Raw genomic sequence first — 15,423 nt, forward strand, 5'->3', positions numbered from 1 at the left:
TGGGGACCCACAGCTCTGTGAGCTCAAAAACCCTGAGGTGACTTGGGACAAGCAGAGCAAGAAAGGGCACGTGGGACACGCTGCAGGGACAGTGGCACCCAGGCAGTGCCTGTCAGGATGCCAGCAGGAGCTCCTGCCCCAGGACACACACAGTCCTGGCCCCCCACAGCACACTCACGGTAAAGGCCCAATGTAGCCAGGTCAGGTCAGTTGGAAAGCACTCCCTACTGCACTTCAGCCAAGCAAACATGGTACCATAGAGCACTGAGTAATTTTAAAAGTTAAAATAGTTTATTGCTGTCTTTGTAGAAATGCACTTAACTTACATCGCCTGTTCTCTTCCTTTATTTGGCTGTTGGATTACAGGCATAAAAAGGTTACATTTACCCATTTGTTCAGTGACATAACACCTTTTTCTCTTTAGCTCCACTCTCCTAAACCTCGCTGGCCAACAGCCCCAAATCTCTTTTACATAAATACTGTAAATGTCTCCATAGGTTGCAGCATTGTAACAAAAGATCTACCAAAGTAGACAAAATGTTCAGTATTCTTGGTTGTTTTTTTGCATTTAAAAATATACCTAAATTTGAGATAATCTTAACAGAGTAACAATTACGATAAGAAAATAGTACAGTGCGTTGACTAAAGGAATATTCTGCTCTCCTTCAAGCCAATATTCCCTTTTGCATGTTGAAGTGATTCAGCAATTACTTAAGAACTTTTACCTACATACAATAATTTAGTAAAATGAGAATTAAACAAGGCAGATACTTACTACTATTCTTCTGTCTGCAATTCACAGCTCATGCGAATAAAATCGCAATAAATATTAAAAAATAGTTTTTCTTTTGCTTTTTTTTTTTTCTGTAAGGCATCTCTGAGTATTACAAAGTTTTTGTACAACCAAAAAATAAGATTGCTTTTTTTCCATGTTCTCCAAGTACCTCTGTACCTCACCAGTAAATAAAGAGGATTGCAGGTTTGATGAGGAAGGAAGGGCTGACGTGGAAGGGGGGGCGGAAAGAAGACCACAGGTGATGGAAGCAGACCGCGATGTGTGCAAGAATCTGTAGTTTTCCTGTGAAACATTTCAGTCACTTTTAGAACATCTTCGAGACAGTATCTGTCCAGATTGAAGGGAAAAAGAAAAAAAAAAAAAAAAAAAAAAAAAAACACCACAACTTACCAGAAGTCCATTTTCATAAGCACAGTCAGACTGCAAGGGTTTGGGTTCGCCCTCAACACTATAAATAGCTTAGGTATCGATATGCACCTACATAAGGGGGATAAAGGGACGGGGTGATTTTTTTTTGTTGGTTTTGTATCTTTTATTGGTTTTTTTTTGTTTCTGTGTTTTTTTTTTTTTTGTTGCTTTTGTTGTCCTAGTCGTATCCTTCCATGGTAAGATTGTCCCAGGAGGCCAAGGTGCGGGCAGGGCCCTCACTGCATGCGGTCAGGCTGCAGCTGCTGGGGCTGGTACTGCACGAAGGCCGTGGCGGGCGCCGCAGGGTTGCTGGCGGTGATGGGGGGCTGCACCGTGCCCGTGTAGCCGTATCCCACAAACCCGGCAGCGGGGGAGGCAGCGTAGGGGTACTGGTCGTAGGCAGCTGTGGTGTACTGGGAATAGGCTTGGCTGGCGGCGGTGTAGTCGATGTAAGGAGACGTGATGGACTGCACAGGGGTAGGGATCACCACGCTGGGCTGGATGATAGCTTGGGGGTAAACATAGTGAGGCGTGAGTCTGTGGAGGCAAAGGGATAGAGTCAGCGAGGGGCTGGGCTCCCTCCAGCCTGCACATCCCCTTCTCCCCCCCCAAAATTCATGTGTATCAGCCACAGAAACGGTGCTGCCCAGCAGTGCTGCCCTCGAGCAAGGGGTGCTGCTCGGGGTGGGGGATGAAAAGCAAAACACTCCTAGAACCCAAGGGTGGAAGTAGTGCAAGGTGAAGCATGGACTGCAACAAATACACACCCCACGGCTTGTATCTCCCATTATCCAGGCTGCTGGTCTCAAAAAGAACCTTCCTGGATGACTGCGACACAGCCCCTGCTCAACTGGCTTGCTGCATCTACCTGGCCCCCACATACCCTTGCCTATCCCTGCCAGCCTTGCTGCCTCCCATACCCTCCAAGGCCCACCATCCAAACCTGAGTGGAGGGTCGTGAGGACCCACAGCCCCTGTGGGACACCTCCCAGCACGAGGGACACCCCACTGCTCTCCACTTGTCCCACCAGGGATGACCATCGTCCCCTGGCACAGCCCCAGGCCCTCCAGCTTGGGAGCTGTTATCAGTTACCACACACTTAGGCCCATGTTTCCATAACACTGGATGTTTAGGGCAATGCTACAGGGTGTTTGTTGTAAAACATGAGATATTAATGCTGGTTTTCTTCCCCTCAGCAACACTCCCCAGTAGTGTCTGTTCCAGCAGCCCCCGGCCCAGCAGTGACACTCCTGTGCCCATGAGCTGACACCTTTGCTGCCCTTTCCATACAGGTCCTAAAGCTGCTTCTCCCGCCCACTTTGGCCCTGCCCTGAGGCAGCCACAGTGCTGCTGAGAGGAACTTAAGAATGCCACAGTCAATTAAAGTCCATAGGCGGAAAGATCCTGGAGATGATTAATGCAGGAGTGCTCACTAATGTACTCGAAACAGCTAATGAGGAGGAAAAGAAAAAAAACCAAAAAAACAAAATACAAAAAACAGCAAAATGAAAGGGACGTTTTTCCTAAAGGGCCCATATCAAGTCAGGCCTCAAACAAGAGCAAAAACTGCGCAAACCTGAAGGTTTAGGTCCATCCAAACTGCCATGGGCCAGACAAAAATGGGGACTTGCACATGGACTACGGGGTGAGAGCAGTCCCTGCCCACACAGCCCACTGCAGCAGAGCTCTGCTGGGTGTAGGGTGACACATCTGGGGCTTGATTAAGAAAAGGAGGGTGAGGACTGTCACCGGCTATTGGCACAGGACCATTGGGAGATCAGAGCCACAAGCACCAAAAAAGGCACCCTGAGGAGAAGATCCCTTGGCCACTGCTTGCTGAGCCACCTACAGCTACAGCACAAACCAAAGCCATCCTCTGGAGAGCTCATGCCACCCTGCCCCCAAACCCAACTCGTTCTGGTAAACAACAACAACAACAACAAAAAAAAAAACAACAAGGAAAACTCTGCAGAGAGCTTATGCAGATTCAAATATTTTTGGGATTTTTGTGTGGATGTGTGTGACAGCACATTTTCAAACACAACCACTTTTAAAAGCCTCCCACGGGCTCTTCACAAGGCACAGGGCTGTACACGACCACCTTCGTTCCGCCCAAGCATCTCAATTCTTGGCCACCACCAGCTGGGATCCACCTGGGGCTGGTCTCTCCTATCCAGCACTTGCAGGGCTGTTCCCACTTGCTTTACAACCAGCACCTGATGGTTTAACCTGCTCCTCAGGCAGGAAAAAGGCTTCTCACAAACAAGTGCTCATCTGAACTGAGTTTTCTCTCATTTTCCCACTGCCATATGCAGTTTGTTTTCTCTTGAGGCCATTTGCATGATAAGAGAATGACTGTTCTCTCCCCACACAGCAACACTGCCCCTGAAATCAGGGTTGTTTTATACGACAAGGGCACCAGGGAGGATGGAGAATGGTGAGAAGCACCTCAACCTTTGGCTCTTTAAGTGCAAGACCATCTCCTGAGGCCAGAGCCATCCCTGGCACAGAGAGAGGGAACTCACAGCCCTTCAGTCCACGAAGGCACCATACCCAGTATCACCATGTGGGTAACAAGAATGAGATGAGGCAGCAGAAATTCACTGAATCTGTTTTTGTTCAGCTCTGATCTAAACTGAGACTGGCACAGCTGAGTCAGAGCTGGAGCTTATTGCACCACTTCAGCCCAAGGGCACTTAGTGTCACACACTCAAATGAGGCAGCAGCAGCCACCTCTTCTGAGGAGCAAGGTTAGTCTCACCCAGAGGTTCCTCCTGCCTTGTCACTGGGAGATTGTTCTTTTTCATTTTGTTTTAAATAAGCCAGAGGTGCAATGCTGCTCTCCTGCTCTACCCCCTCTTAGATCAGCAGCTCGGTTAACAGCCTGCATCCCAGTCTGGTGAGGGATCCTCTGGCTGCCTGTCACTTCACCCTACACATCATGTCCCACTACCAGGCTTCCTGGTACTCTAGGGCTCAATAAAAGTTAAAACCACTCCACAAGTGCAACACAAACCCAATGCACAATCCTCAGGACTCATTAAAACCCACCCACCAGCAGGAGCAGAGGAAGGGCCTGCACTTTTCCTGCTCCAAGGCATTCAGCCTGCCCCTCCCAAATGACCAGGAGGATGGTCTGAGAGACAGGGAGCAATCCAGCCTGAGGACCATCCTGTTTGAGTGGCTCCACAGGTCACCCCTTGATGTCCCTTGCTGCCACCCAACTGCTCTTCAGAGCCAGCACATCCCATGTGGGGGATGTGGTTGAGTGGACATTCCCAGCTCATTCCTGAGAAACTCTGCATGTTGGTTTTGCTTTCCTGTATGAAGCTCCACAATGGGCTCACAGACAGCAAATCCACAACATCCTGCACTACTTTTCCCCTCAGCAAGGAAAAATTCCAGCTCTTCAACGCTACTTGGAATAAAAAGCACCATTAGTTTGGAAGACAGTAAGTATTCCTGTACCCTGTTTCCAGAAATACATCCCAGTCCGATGCATACACAAGCACACATCACACACAATAGCTTACTGCACTAGAAAATCACAGCAGCTCCAGAATCTGCTTCTAAAGGGAATGTAAAAGTAAAAGGGAAGGTTCTTTTGGTCTGCGAGATTTTAATAATTTAGCCAGAAACTTCAATCAAGATGTTATGCAGTTCTGACTTCTGAATTAGGTGGACAGATGGCAACTCATCGATCAAAACAAAACACACAACCCAAGGTAAGGTCACTTTGATGACTTGCAGCTACAAACAAAACAAACCAGTGCAGTACAATGAAGTTCTCTGCTGGCTACATTTTGCATCCACAGAAAATCTTAAAATATTCCCCCCCCTTACATTATTGCTGAAGATGATCTTTCAGGAAGAAGAAGGAAAAAAAAAAAAAAGGCAGCAAGCGGTTTTGGAGTTCTCTTTCTAGAAACCAGCGAACTTGTCTCTGAATTTCTACAGGATGAGTCACATCTGTGTTTTAAGATGCCTTTCCCTCCCTCCCTGCAGTTTTCCTCCATCCCCCACGACAGGCCCTGCCAGCCAGAAGAGAACTTCATCGAAAACACACACGGTGTGATTATAAAACATCAACCAAGTGATCAGCCATGGCCACCACACATCAAAGTCATCCCGTGAACAGCAGATGCACAAGATGCTTATGGCATTACAATTAATCACGGGCAAAGGCCACCAAACACAACGGGCACGGTCAAACCTAAACCTAGAGGACAGGAGGGACTTGGGAGGGCCATTGTGGTCGCCACACCAGCCCAGGCTCCGAACTCCGTGGCACTACACGCTGCCCCAGCAGCCAGGGGTGGGACAGAATGAAAGAGATGGTCACAGAGCCACTGGCAGAGGGGATGCCGGCTCCATTCTGCTTTTGCTGTGCAAAATATGGAGGACAGAACAAAAGGAGCCTGTTTTGGTGCAGTGCTGGGTGGAGATGTCCTAATGCATCAGGTGAGGTTTGTGGCTCCCTCAGCTCTGAGGAGGCACTGCCTGCTGAAAAAAATCAACCTTCTGAAACCTGCTGTCACCCAGTTCTCCCTACCACAGCTGCAGGGCTGCCAGGATGAGCTGCAGAGCAGAGATGGCTCTGCAGGGGTGGACAGCCAGGAAGAAGTGACAAGTCAGATGGCCATGTGCTCCACACCTCATCCTAAATGACAAGGAACGAGCCCTTGTCAGCCACTTTCATCTCAGAGTGACTTCATACATTTGACTATTTTATATCACATTTACACCTAAAATGTGCTTCAGCTGCACTTTGTCAGCTCTCTCCCATCATGCAGGACTTCCTACGTGTGAGCCACAAGCAGCTCCTGCAAGCTGCATGAGTTTGGGAGAGCAACAAGTGGGAGTTCCTGACCCCCTTGATCCCTGCCAGCCCTGCTGGGAGATGGTTTTGTCACTTCTGGAGAGGTGGGAGACAGCTGCGGCCCTCTGTCAGGAGGGACACGACATCACACAAACACTTGGGAAACAAGGAGGGGCACAGGGCTCTTGGCAGCCTCACAGAGATCAGGACACAAATGCCACCGCCAGGACCAGCCTTTTATTCCTTGAAGAATAAAAGAAACAGAGCCCTTTGTGTCTGCCAGTGAAGGCACAAATTCTGGCATTTGACCCCAGGAATTTGGCCTCCATTTCCATTAGAGTTGACCCATTAGCTGCTACAGGGACACCCACACTGCCACAGCACGTGATGGCAGGCGGTGCTGGTGGTACTGCAGAGCCACAGCTGTCCACAACAGCAACGTGAAAACTACCCCTGGTGATGCTATACCTCCAACCATAGCTTGGATGACAGATCAGAAGATGTATTTTGAAGTGGTTCATGAGTTCAAAAGCTGCTCCTGGAAGCACACCCCACACTTGCACTAGCAGTGCCATGAAACCACCTCAGAGCTGGTGATGCAGGCACACATCCTGAGGTAATTCACACTCCAAGAAATCGTTCCTGAAGGACACTCCCAAGCCAGCAAGCACTCACCTCAAGTAAACCTGTGTGGAGCCGAGGTAGGCTTGGCAATAGGTATCACGTGGGCCCCAGCCACGATGAGAGGCTGTAGAAATGTGAGAAATTCAGGTCCCGTTCTCAGTCCAGACATGATGAGGAGGGGCCTCAGGCTGGAGCATGGCCAGGGTGGGGGGCCCTGGCTGCCAACAAGGACTCTGGTTCCAGCAGGAGATCACAGTTTATCCACCAACACTTTGGTGCAAACCAGGACATTTGTTGTGCCCTGACCACTCCACCTTCCCTCCCCATTCACTGACAGAGAGGCTGGGCTTCAACCACTGACAAACCTCCAAACCCTGGAATGTCCCTCCTAAAGCTGATGCAGTGAAATGTCAAGGGTTCTGCCTCATCAGCCAGCTATCCCAGCCAGCTCAAAGTCAGACAAGGATGAACTCTGCAGCTCCATGGTATTTATCCTCACCTGCTGCAATACAACAAACACAGAACAGCAAACCAATCAACACAATTTCTGCTCATATCTTAACTAATTTGCCTGTCTTCTCTTCATCCTTCTCTGAGGAGATTTACACAGCAGCTTCTGCAAAGAGGTACATGACTGTATTTCCTACTTCCCTGATGGGACTAGACATCACCACACCAGTGGCAATCACCAAGGAATAACATGTCACAACAGACCGTCCTAGACTGCAATCAGTGGGGATAAAAAGAACAAAATAAATAAAAGAAGAGGCTGCAGACCAAAGATGGGAGTACATCTCACAAAGATCTAATCCTTTTTCTCAACTCAACCAAGAGTCTGAGATCAACATGCTGAGCTCCACCATGAGTTATTGCCAGGCTCAACAATTTTCAGCTTTATCCTCTGCATCCTGCTTCCCTCACACCCAAAGGAAAAAAAAAAAAAAAAAGAACCATAATCCCAAACAAAGGCATGCTGGGCCAGACCAAAAATAGTTTTGGAGAAGCAGGCTGAAAAACACTCAGGTAGCAGGAGATAACATCTGCCTGAAACAAGAGCCATCTGGTACCAAGGAAAAAGCCACACAGAAGTTTATCCGCAACTAGTCAGCTATCCAGAGAAGGAAAAAGCCCTCCCCTTTGGAGTTATCAGCACAACCAAACCAGAAATTAACCGACAGAAGAAACAGAGACTGTTTCACACCAGTGCACGACAGGAGCCTGAGTCCTTCAGCATTGGTGTGAGGAACCTGGTAGGACTCTAGGGAAAAAGAGAGGCTCTGACAGATTAACCCAGGAAGCCCCAGCAATTCTGCCTTTAACTGATCTCTCTGGTTTTCTTCTGTAGTTTAGAGAAAATCAATGGCAGAAACATCTCTGAAGTCTTCTGAAGTACCTGACAAGTTTTGGCATAATATACACTACAGTGACTACTTTCAATGGATTCCATTTTCAACAGACTTTCTTTCTTTACACAAATGATCCCTTCCACTGACCTTTAATTAAAACCATCCACACATTTGATTTATCAAAAACCCTTTCTTGGAGAGATGAAGTATTTTGAAGTAGAATGCTTCAGCTATAGAAGAAGCACAGCTGATGCAATGAAATATCTATGAAAGGCCTACACTGATAAAACAAGTAATTAAGTAATTTCTCAGTCAAGAAAGAAATTCCATTTTAAGAGTTTGTGACCTCTGCTGCCGTTTGTGCCTTTGCTAACCTAGAATGTGTAAGATGCCCCCCTCCACACCTTCCTGCAAGCTGGAATCACGGCAGGATGCGTGAGCCTGGATCCAGCACGGTTTTCCCAGACTCTGCCACTTCGGCCAGAGCGGAGCCAGCAGCAGCTCAGCTCTGACACAGGAGAGCTGAAATGCTCAGAGCTGACGACAGGGAAACTGCAGGGGACAGCACAATCCTGTTTACAGCACTTGGAGACTGAGAAACAGGAGACTCAGTTTTAACTCCGAGGTCCACGACTTTTCATCTTTTGTGATCATACAGTATATTTAGCTCTGGTATGTAGCTTGCTCCCATCTGTGGGGAACAAGTTTTGTGTAAGTCATATTTAGAAGTGACCCGGTGTCCTTGCTACCAAATTATCAGCACAACAACTGTCTGGTTCCCTGGCTGGTGCCCTCAGCTCGGAGGCAGGATGCCCAGGGCTGCATTCATCATTCGAATTATTGGGCATGTGCTTAATACTACTGGTTAGGGACCAGTATGCCAACAGCTGCACAGAGGAAAGACGAGCTCAAGTACAAGCTGGACTGCTCCGAAAATTCAGATGCGTCCATCAATCTGCCACATTGGGACTGCTGGCACCAGCCAGAGCAGCAGAGGAGAATTTTGGATCTGCCACTCCCCAGCTCCTGCACCAGGGGGAAAGGACTCGGGTTCTGCTGCTAAGGAGGCTGCTCTCATGCTGGGGAGGACGAAGAGCAAATCCACCAAAGGGAATGGAATCACACAGAGAAGATGGCACAACCTGAGCTGTGTGCCATAAAGACAAAATTAGAGGCAGCTCAGCCTCTACATCACTCACCAGCCTGTGCCCTGACTGCACAGGAATGGCTCAGAGCCCTCACCCAGAGCCTGTCCCTTGCAACAGGTCTACTACTGCCCTGAGCTTGGCACACCATTTACACAGCCAAGCGTAAGGTCAGTGTATCAGACCAAGCTTTCCTTTTTTTATTGTTCTACAAGCAGGACATGAGCAAACTGCACCTAAACCCAAAACAAACGGTACACCGAGTCCTTGGGTCTGACACCAGGACTTGCCACCTTGAAGCAGACAGTCAAGCTAATTCACACAGCCACCTGATCTGCTTATAAATATGTGCCTATGCTTAAAACCAAATAAATAAATAAATAAATAAATAAATAAATAAATAAATAAAGGATCTCCTTCCGCCTGGCAAGCATTTGGTCTGAAAAGCAGTCACCATGCCTGAGCACCAGCAGCTGAAGCTGTTTGGAAACTGGATTTGAACTTTTTCTTTAGGAAATCCCCCTCAGAGCTTTCATGTTACTGGCACAGGATAACACCAGGTGCCGAGTGTTCCATCCCCAGGAGCCACCTGTGGCCAGCAGAGCGGGATAGGATCAGAATGGGATCCTGCGGCCACCCAGCTCTGGATAAGTGAGCAGTAGGATGTGGGAGCAGGGCAATGCCAGCTGACAGAGGCTCAGCAGAGCACGGCCAGCGTGCGCCGCTTTACAGGCATAACCACAAGGAAAGATGAAAGTTGGCTTCCTTTTATTTTTAACCCAATAGAGAAATTTTAAGGATAAACAGCTGCAAGGGAGGGTGGGCTGACACAAAGAGGGACTTTCTTCACTTCCTAACTTCAGCAGCATCAATGCATGAAATTTTATACTCAAAGAGATTTAACTCTTTCTGATGCTGCCTGAGACCACATGTGGGCCAGAGGCAGGGGGTCACCACAACAAGCAATTACACAAGGATGGGGTCTCTGGAGCAAGGACATCCAATGTGCAGATATGGAAAGAGCTGGATCCTGCTACAAGAGACAGCTTTATGTTTCCAAGAGCTCAGTCACTTGTAGATCTCCCACACAGATAGCTCCTTTGCTGAGGCACAGCCACAGGAATGCATCTGCCATATGCTGCCTGTGTCCAGAGCAGCAAGCATGGCTGCAAAGAGAACCAGGGAATCCCCGTTCCCAGCACAGTGTCAAACCTGTCTCCAGCATCAGAGTCCCAGAGGAGGGGACTAAGAGGTGGGCACCAAGCAGCTCTGCCACATCACCTGATCACGTTAAGTGGTAGCTGCAGGCACTATCAGGTGCCTCCAAGCAAAGAGCAAGCCTCAGGCTGAGCCCCAGGCCTAATGTTGCTTCCCTAAACTCAGGAGCCAGATCTCCAAGTCACCCTGACACAGGCACCTCCTTTGCCTTGCATTACTGTTAAGATCTCTGGTTACAACAAGCCAAAAACTCCTTCTCAAAACAGGATTTACTACCGACTCCGTGCTGTCTGCCATGTGAGTGCCTCCCCTGCCAGGACAGCAGGAGGAAGGAGAGAGGCTCCTCATGGTTTCTCTTTCTGTTCCGCATAGCCCAGGCAATATTTACAGCTGCATTTGGGTGCCTGGGGCTGGGGGGGGGAAAGCCTTCAGTTTATAAATAATCCTCACTGATGTTTGGGTAATTTTCATAGTTTCCATTCATTTCAGGTTTCACCAAAACCTGCTTTTTGTGGTTTGATAGTTGAACATTGACTGGCTGGCCTGCTCTCAGTTAACTGCCCAGAAGTTAACGGTTGTTCATTCATTTCTGCCTTGCCAAGTCCAGCTCACACACCTAGTACCCCGTGCCTCATAACAACCAACCGTTGGAAACCACATGCCAACCCCTGGGCACAAATACTTTGCAGAGACAGGAAGAGCAGAAGGGAAAACCAGGCAACATCCCGCACCATGGGCAAAGCAGATGAGCCACTGAGCTTCACCTGGGAAAGGTCAGGATCTACTCTGCACAGTGCAGAGCAAACAGACAACAGCAGTTCAGTGAAGCTTCCAACGACAGACCCTGATAAACTCCTCATCTATCCTCACATTCCGCAGAAGGCCAAGGAAATTGTGTGTTCAAGGGAATGCTAGAGTGGAGCCTGGCAGGCTCTTCATTTTGTTGGTCTACTGTTGAAACAAAGAGGTAACTGGCAGCCAAGCTTTGTTGCTTGACTGAGCATCTGACAGAAGCCACAGAGCAGGCCCAATTGTGGTGCTCAGGTAAATGGCTCCACATTCTGCCAAACCCACACTTCCAGTGATTCTGCTGCAGCAATGACTGAATGCAACAAAATTCTTGTTTACTGATGCTTGCAAATAATGATATATAATCCCTTGCCTACAACCCTCCATTCTCCTGGTTCCTGTCTCTTGGCAACTGATAAATAATTTATAGTGCTGTATGTGCTAACTGCAGCTCTGCTGGTTTAATGATGAAACCAATGCCTAAGAACTGGAACAGGAACTGTCTAGATCACAAAGAGCACATAACCAGTCGATCCCACACTCCTCTGTATGTGAAACCAAAAGCAAAGTCTTCAAAAAAAAAAAAAAACCTAAACTGTTTTCCAGAGCTGTGGCTGTAGGGTAGGAACAGCACCCACAGAACTGCAGATAATCTGCAAGGTGCTCCTGCCAACACCAGGAGCTTAATGGGCTTCACCATTTTGCTCTGCTCTATTTGCATGCGTGGCAGAACTCAACACAGGCTGCTTTTATTGTCAACTTCTCTCCTGCACCCCTGTGCAATGTGGAAAACCTCCGAGTTCACATCCCAAGGGTACCGCTGCTGCCTGTGCTGAGGGCCATGAAAGCTATTTGACCTCCTATGCAGGGAGAGCTGCTAAAAAGCAGCATCTTGTCTATGCAGATTACTGTGGCTCTTGCACCAAAAAAAAAAAGGATTCTCTTCATTTCATGACAGATGTTCCTCGAGTCTTTCCAACAGAGCTGTAAGCGCTTACGAAAACCGGCATGTTTGAACCACACACAACACACGTACACTGGGTGTGCACTATTGTGGCAACACAGCCTCTTATATCCATAAACTCATTGGAATGAAATTATCCAGGCAGTTGGCATCTGCAGCCATGAGGGCAGAGGAGTGAAAGTTTCTGTTTTACTGCTATTCTTTTTCTTACAAACAAACCAAAACAAAACCAAAACACCCCAAAAAAAACATGAGCAGAGAGCAGGAAAGGGATGAAGTATCCCTGTTGACAAAGGCCACAATCCCATCTATTTATATTAGAGGCACACAAAACCCACAACAGAGCGGTGCTCAAAAGCTTTAAAAAATGCACCTACTTCCTTAATGCTCTTAGAAAATAATAATAAAAAAAGCCTATCAATATTCACTTTCTGAAATGGTGCAAAAAAAGAGCTGCATCAATCATTAAACAGTTAAATGAAGGCAGTATGACAGTCACTATTGTTCTCGTGAAGCACACTTGTCTTTTGCCGAGCAGCTGCCAGATCCTATTAGATGTATAAAAAGAGGACTTTTCTAACCGAGTAGGGATGGTATAAGCTATTGAAAACAGCAGACAAAAGCCCACTTTTGCAGACTATTCAAGCCTTGTATAACATCTGTCCAAAATCAATTTTTGACCTAATGTTACTTTCATTAAGTAACAGACTTTGTTTCCAATGCAATTTGTTTTCTAGGATAAAACTGTATCCTAAGCATTATTACGTGGGAAACAGCACAGAGGAAGCAGAAGATCTTATTTGAGAAACATGAGAACAGAATTTGCTTAATTGTTTTGACACCTTAAGTACTATAATAGAGAAACTATTTTCCATTTATTTGAATTCTTGTGAATTCTTGAAGTTGGCAAAGCAGCAAGCAATGCACTGGGTTTATTATGACTACGATTTACTGAGGATAAAGAAGGATCTTTGGGAATTACATTAAAGCTGACAAATGCACAAAACTCCTGAAATCTCCACCAGAAATAAAGTACTCTGAACATTAACAACAGCTGTTGAAACTGTCCACTCTTGACGGCCAAGACTTTTTTCACACATTTTAAACAATGAGGAAGTTGATTCGTGAATTTGATTTCAAACAGACCGTTAAGAAACATTTCCACTTACCCAAAGGGTCTCTGAATGAAGGCTGGATGTAGCTGCTGCACACCTATGGTAAAACCTAAAGAAAGTTTCAGAAAAAAAGAAATATTAATGAATGGCACCCATTGTACCATTCAACTTGTAACTTGCAGGCATAATTACACCACATGTATATGCATTTTATCTGCTATGCATGTGAGCAAATTCAGAGCCTCATTTAGAAGCAAGTTAAATTTAACATGCGTATGTGATATGCACGAGGAGCAGATGGGAATTCAGATGAAAGACCAGTGTGAACGCGCTGTTATCGAACAGACAATGGGGTAAAAAGCCTTATTTTACACACTGGGTAACGTGCTCATTAAACCAAAGGGCAGAATGATGAAATGAATCTTAGTGTTAATTCCCATGTAATGAAGAGGATAACAGGCAAACAGATCAGCCGTAGAAGAAAACAGCTTTAACTCAGTTCTGTGAACTTTGGTGTGTAACACCAGTGTAACAGGTACAAATAAGAAGATAAAGAAGGGAGGTAACTGGACTACGCTGTGTCCTCAGCCAACAATCGGAACTATGGGGGATAGATAAGAGTGCACCAGATCAGATGAATCCAGCCTGAGGAACTTGTTTCCTCGTCTTACAAGTTATTCTAATAGAGACGGTATCTCCTGGATGCCTCACCAGTTTGAATACTCCTTGGTTTTGCTCCCAAATACGCCAGGTTCACATTTGCTTTCCTGCCGTCAATGATGGGGTTTGGGTCTTTACATGCTCTTTCTGCAGCAGCTCTGTCTGCCATGGTCACCTGGAATCAAGCACAGCCTTGTTTGTAGCAACAGTGCTTTGTAAACACTCCAGCAACAGGCACTAAGTGGAGTTTATTTATTGTTCTATTTTGAATCAGGAGCTAAACTCCCTCCGAGCAGCCTCACTTGCATGGCAAGATGGGAAGGGCTGCTGCGACCCGATGGAAAAGTGGGCACCCCCCTCGCCCAGTTCCCTCGCTGGGCTGGTGCCAGCTGTTTTCCCCTGCTCCTCCACCTCCTCCCCGTGCCTTTTTTAAGGAGCTGGTGGAGCTCTCCCCAAGCCCCCCGGAGCACAGGAGTTCAGGGGAGCTGCGGGCGGGATGCGAGGAGCGGGGGCATCCCAGCGCCGCGCTGAGCCCCGCACGGACAGACGGCGGCGGGATAGGGGGGGACGTGCTGAAACGAACAGCACGGCCTCGGCCAGGACGGGGGGCTCCTCCCGAGCCCCCAGCCCGGCCTTCGAGCTGGCCGAGCCCCCCGTTCCCGTCCGCACCGGGCACAGCCTGGGCGGCCCCGGGAGCAGCCGGCGCTCCGCAGCAGCGACGGGACGGGCGGCGGCTCCGCGGCACCGGCACCGGGGGTTCCCAGCGCGGGGCTCCGCTGCCAGCCCCCTTCCCCGGGCACGGGGCACAGCGGGGGCAGCCCCGCCCGGCCCGCCCGAGAGCGGCACTTACAAAGCCGTATCCTCGGGATTTGCCCGTCTGCCGGTCGGTGATCACCACCGCCTCCTCGATGTCCCCGAAGACCTCGAAGTACTTCCTGAGGGAGGAGTCGGTGGTGTGGTAGGGCAGCCCCCCGACGAAGATCTTGGTGAAGGTGGTGTCCTTCTGCACGGTGTGCATGGTGCCCGGGCGCGGCCGGCCCCGGCCGGCATCCACCCCCCCCAGAGCAGGAGCCGCGCCCCGCCGAGCCCCCCGCGGCGGCCGAAGGCAGCGCAGCGGCGGCGGGTCCCGGGGGCCCTCCTACAGCCGCCTCATGGCCGCGCCTGCAGCCGGAGCGCGGCCCCGCGCCCGCCCCGCCGGTGCCGGTGAGTAGCGGCCGCCCCGCCGCCTCCGCCGCCTTTGTAGGGCCGCGCCGCCCCGCCCCGCCCCGCGCCGCGCAGGGGCGCTCGGGGCGCGTAGTCCGGCCCCGCCGAGCCGCCCGCACCCCCACCCGCCCCGGCCCCCTCACGGCCCCCGGGCCCCTCACGGCCCCGCCGCTGCCCCCGGGCACTGCCCCGCGCCGCGCCCGCACAGCCCCGCGCAAAGCGGCCGCAGCACCCGCGGGCACCGCTGTGCCCTGGGCACCCCCGGCGGCCGCCCCGCCGCCCGTGCCGGGCGTTGACTACAAGTCCCAGCGGCGCCCCCCGGGAGCAGATACAGC

At 49.4% G+C, this 15,423-nt stretch overlaps 1 protein-coding gene across 1 annotated transcript; it reads right to left on the reverse strand.

Annotated features, from left to right (window-relative positions):
- Nucleotides 1-269: 269 nt before the first annotated feature.
- On the reverse strand, nt 270-15,089 carry RBM38 (RNA binding motif protein 38). Its single transcript, XM_027881262.1, has 4 exons — nt 14,736-15,089; nt 13,937-14,060; nt 13,280-13,334; nt 270-1,741 (listed from the first exon to the last, which is right to left on the reverse strand). The coding sequence occupies exons 1-4, from the start codon at nt 14,901-14,903 to the stop codon at nt 1,441-1,443; spliced, it is 648 nt and encodes a 215-aa protein (XP_027737063.1). The 5' UTR covers nt 14,904-15,089; the 3' UTR covers nt 270-1,440.
- Nucleotides 15,090-15,423: the final 334 nt, after the last annotated feature.

The sequence above is a fragment of the Empidonax traillii genome, unplaced genomic scaffold, assembly GCF_003031625.1.
Source record: "Empidonax traillii isolate 1590-97213 ecotype Southwest subspecies unplaced genomic scaffold, ASM303162v1 scaffold86:size2944007, whole genome shotgun sequence".
In the NCBI taxonomy this organism is placed as follows: Eukaryota; Metazoa; Chordata; class Aves; order Passeriformes; family Tyrannidae; genus Empidonax; species Empidonax traillii.

Coding starts and splice junctions, on each gene's coding strand:
- RBM38 (XM_027881262.1), bottom strand. CDS start 14,903: ATGCACACCGTGCAGAAGGACACCACCTTCACCAAGATCTTCGTCGGG. Junction 13,335..13,936: donor ACCAAGGAGTATTCAAACTG/GTGAGGCATCCA, acceptor AACTTTCTTTAG/GTTTTACCATAGGTGTGCAG. Junction 1,742..13,279: donor TTCATTCAGAGACCCTTTGG/GTAAGTGGAAAT, acceptor TTGCCTCCACAG/ACTCACGCCTCACTATGTTT.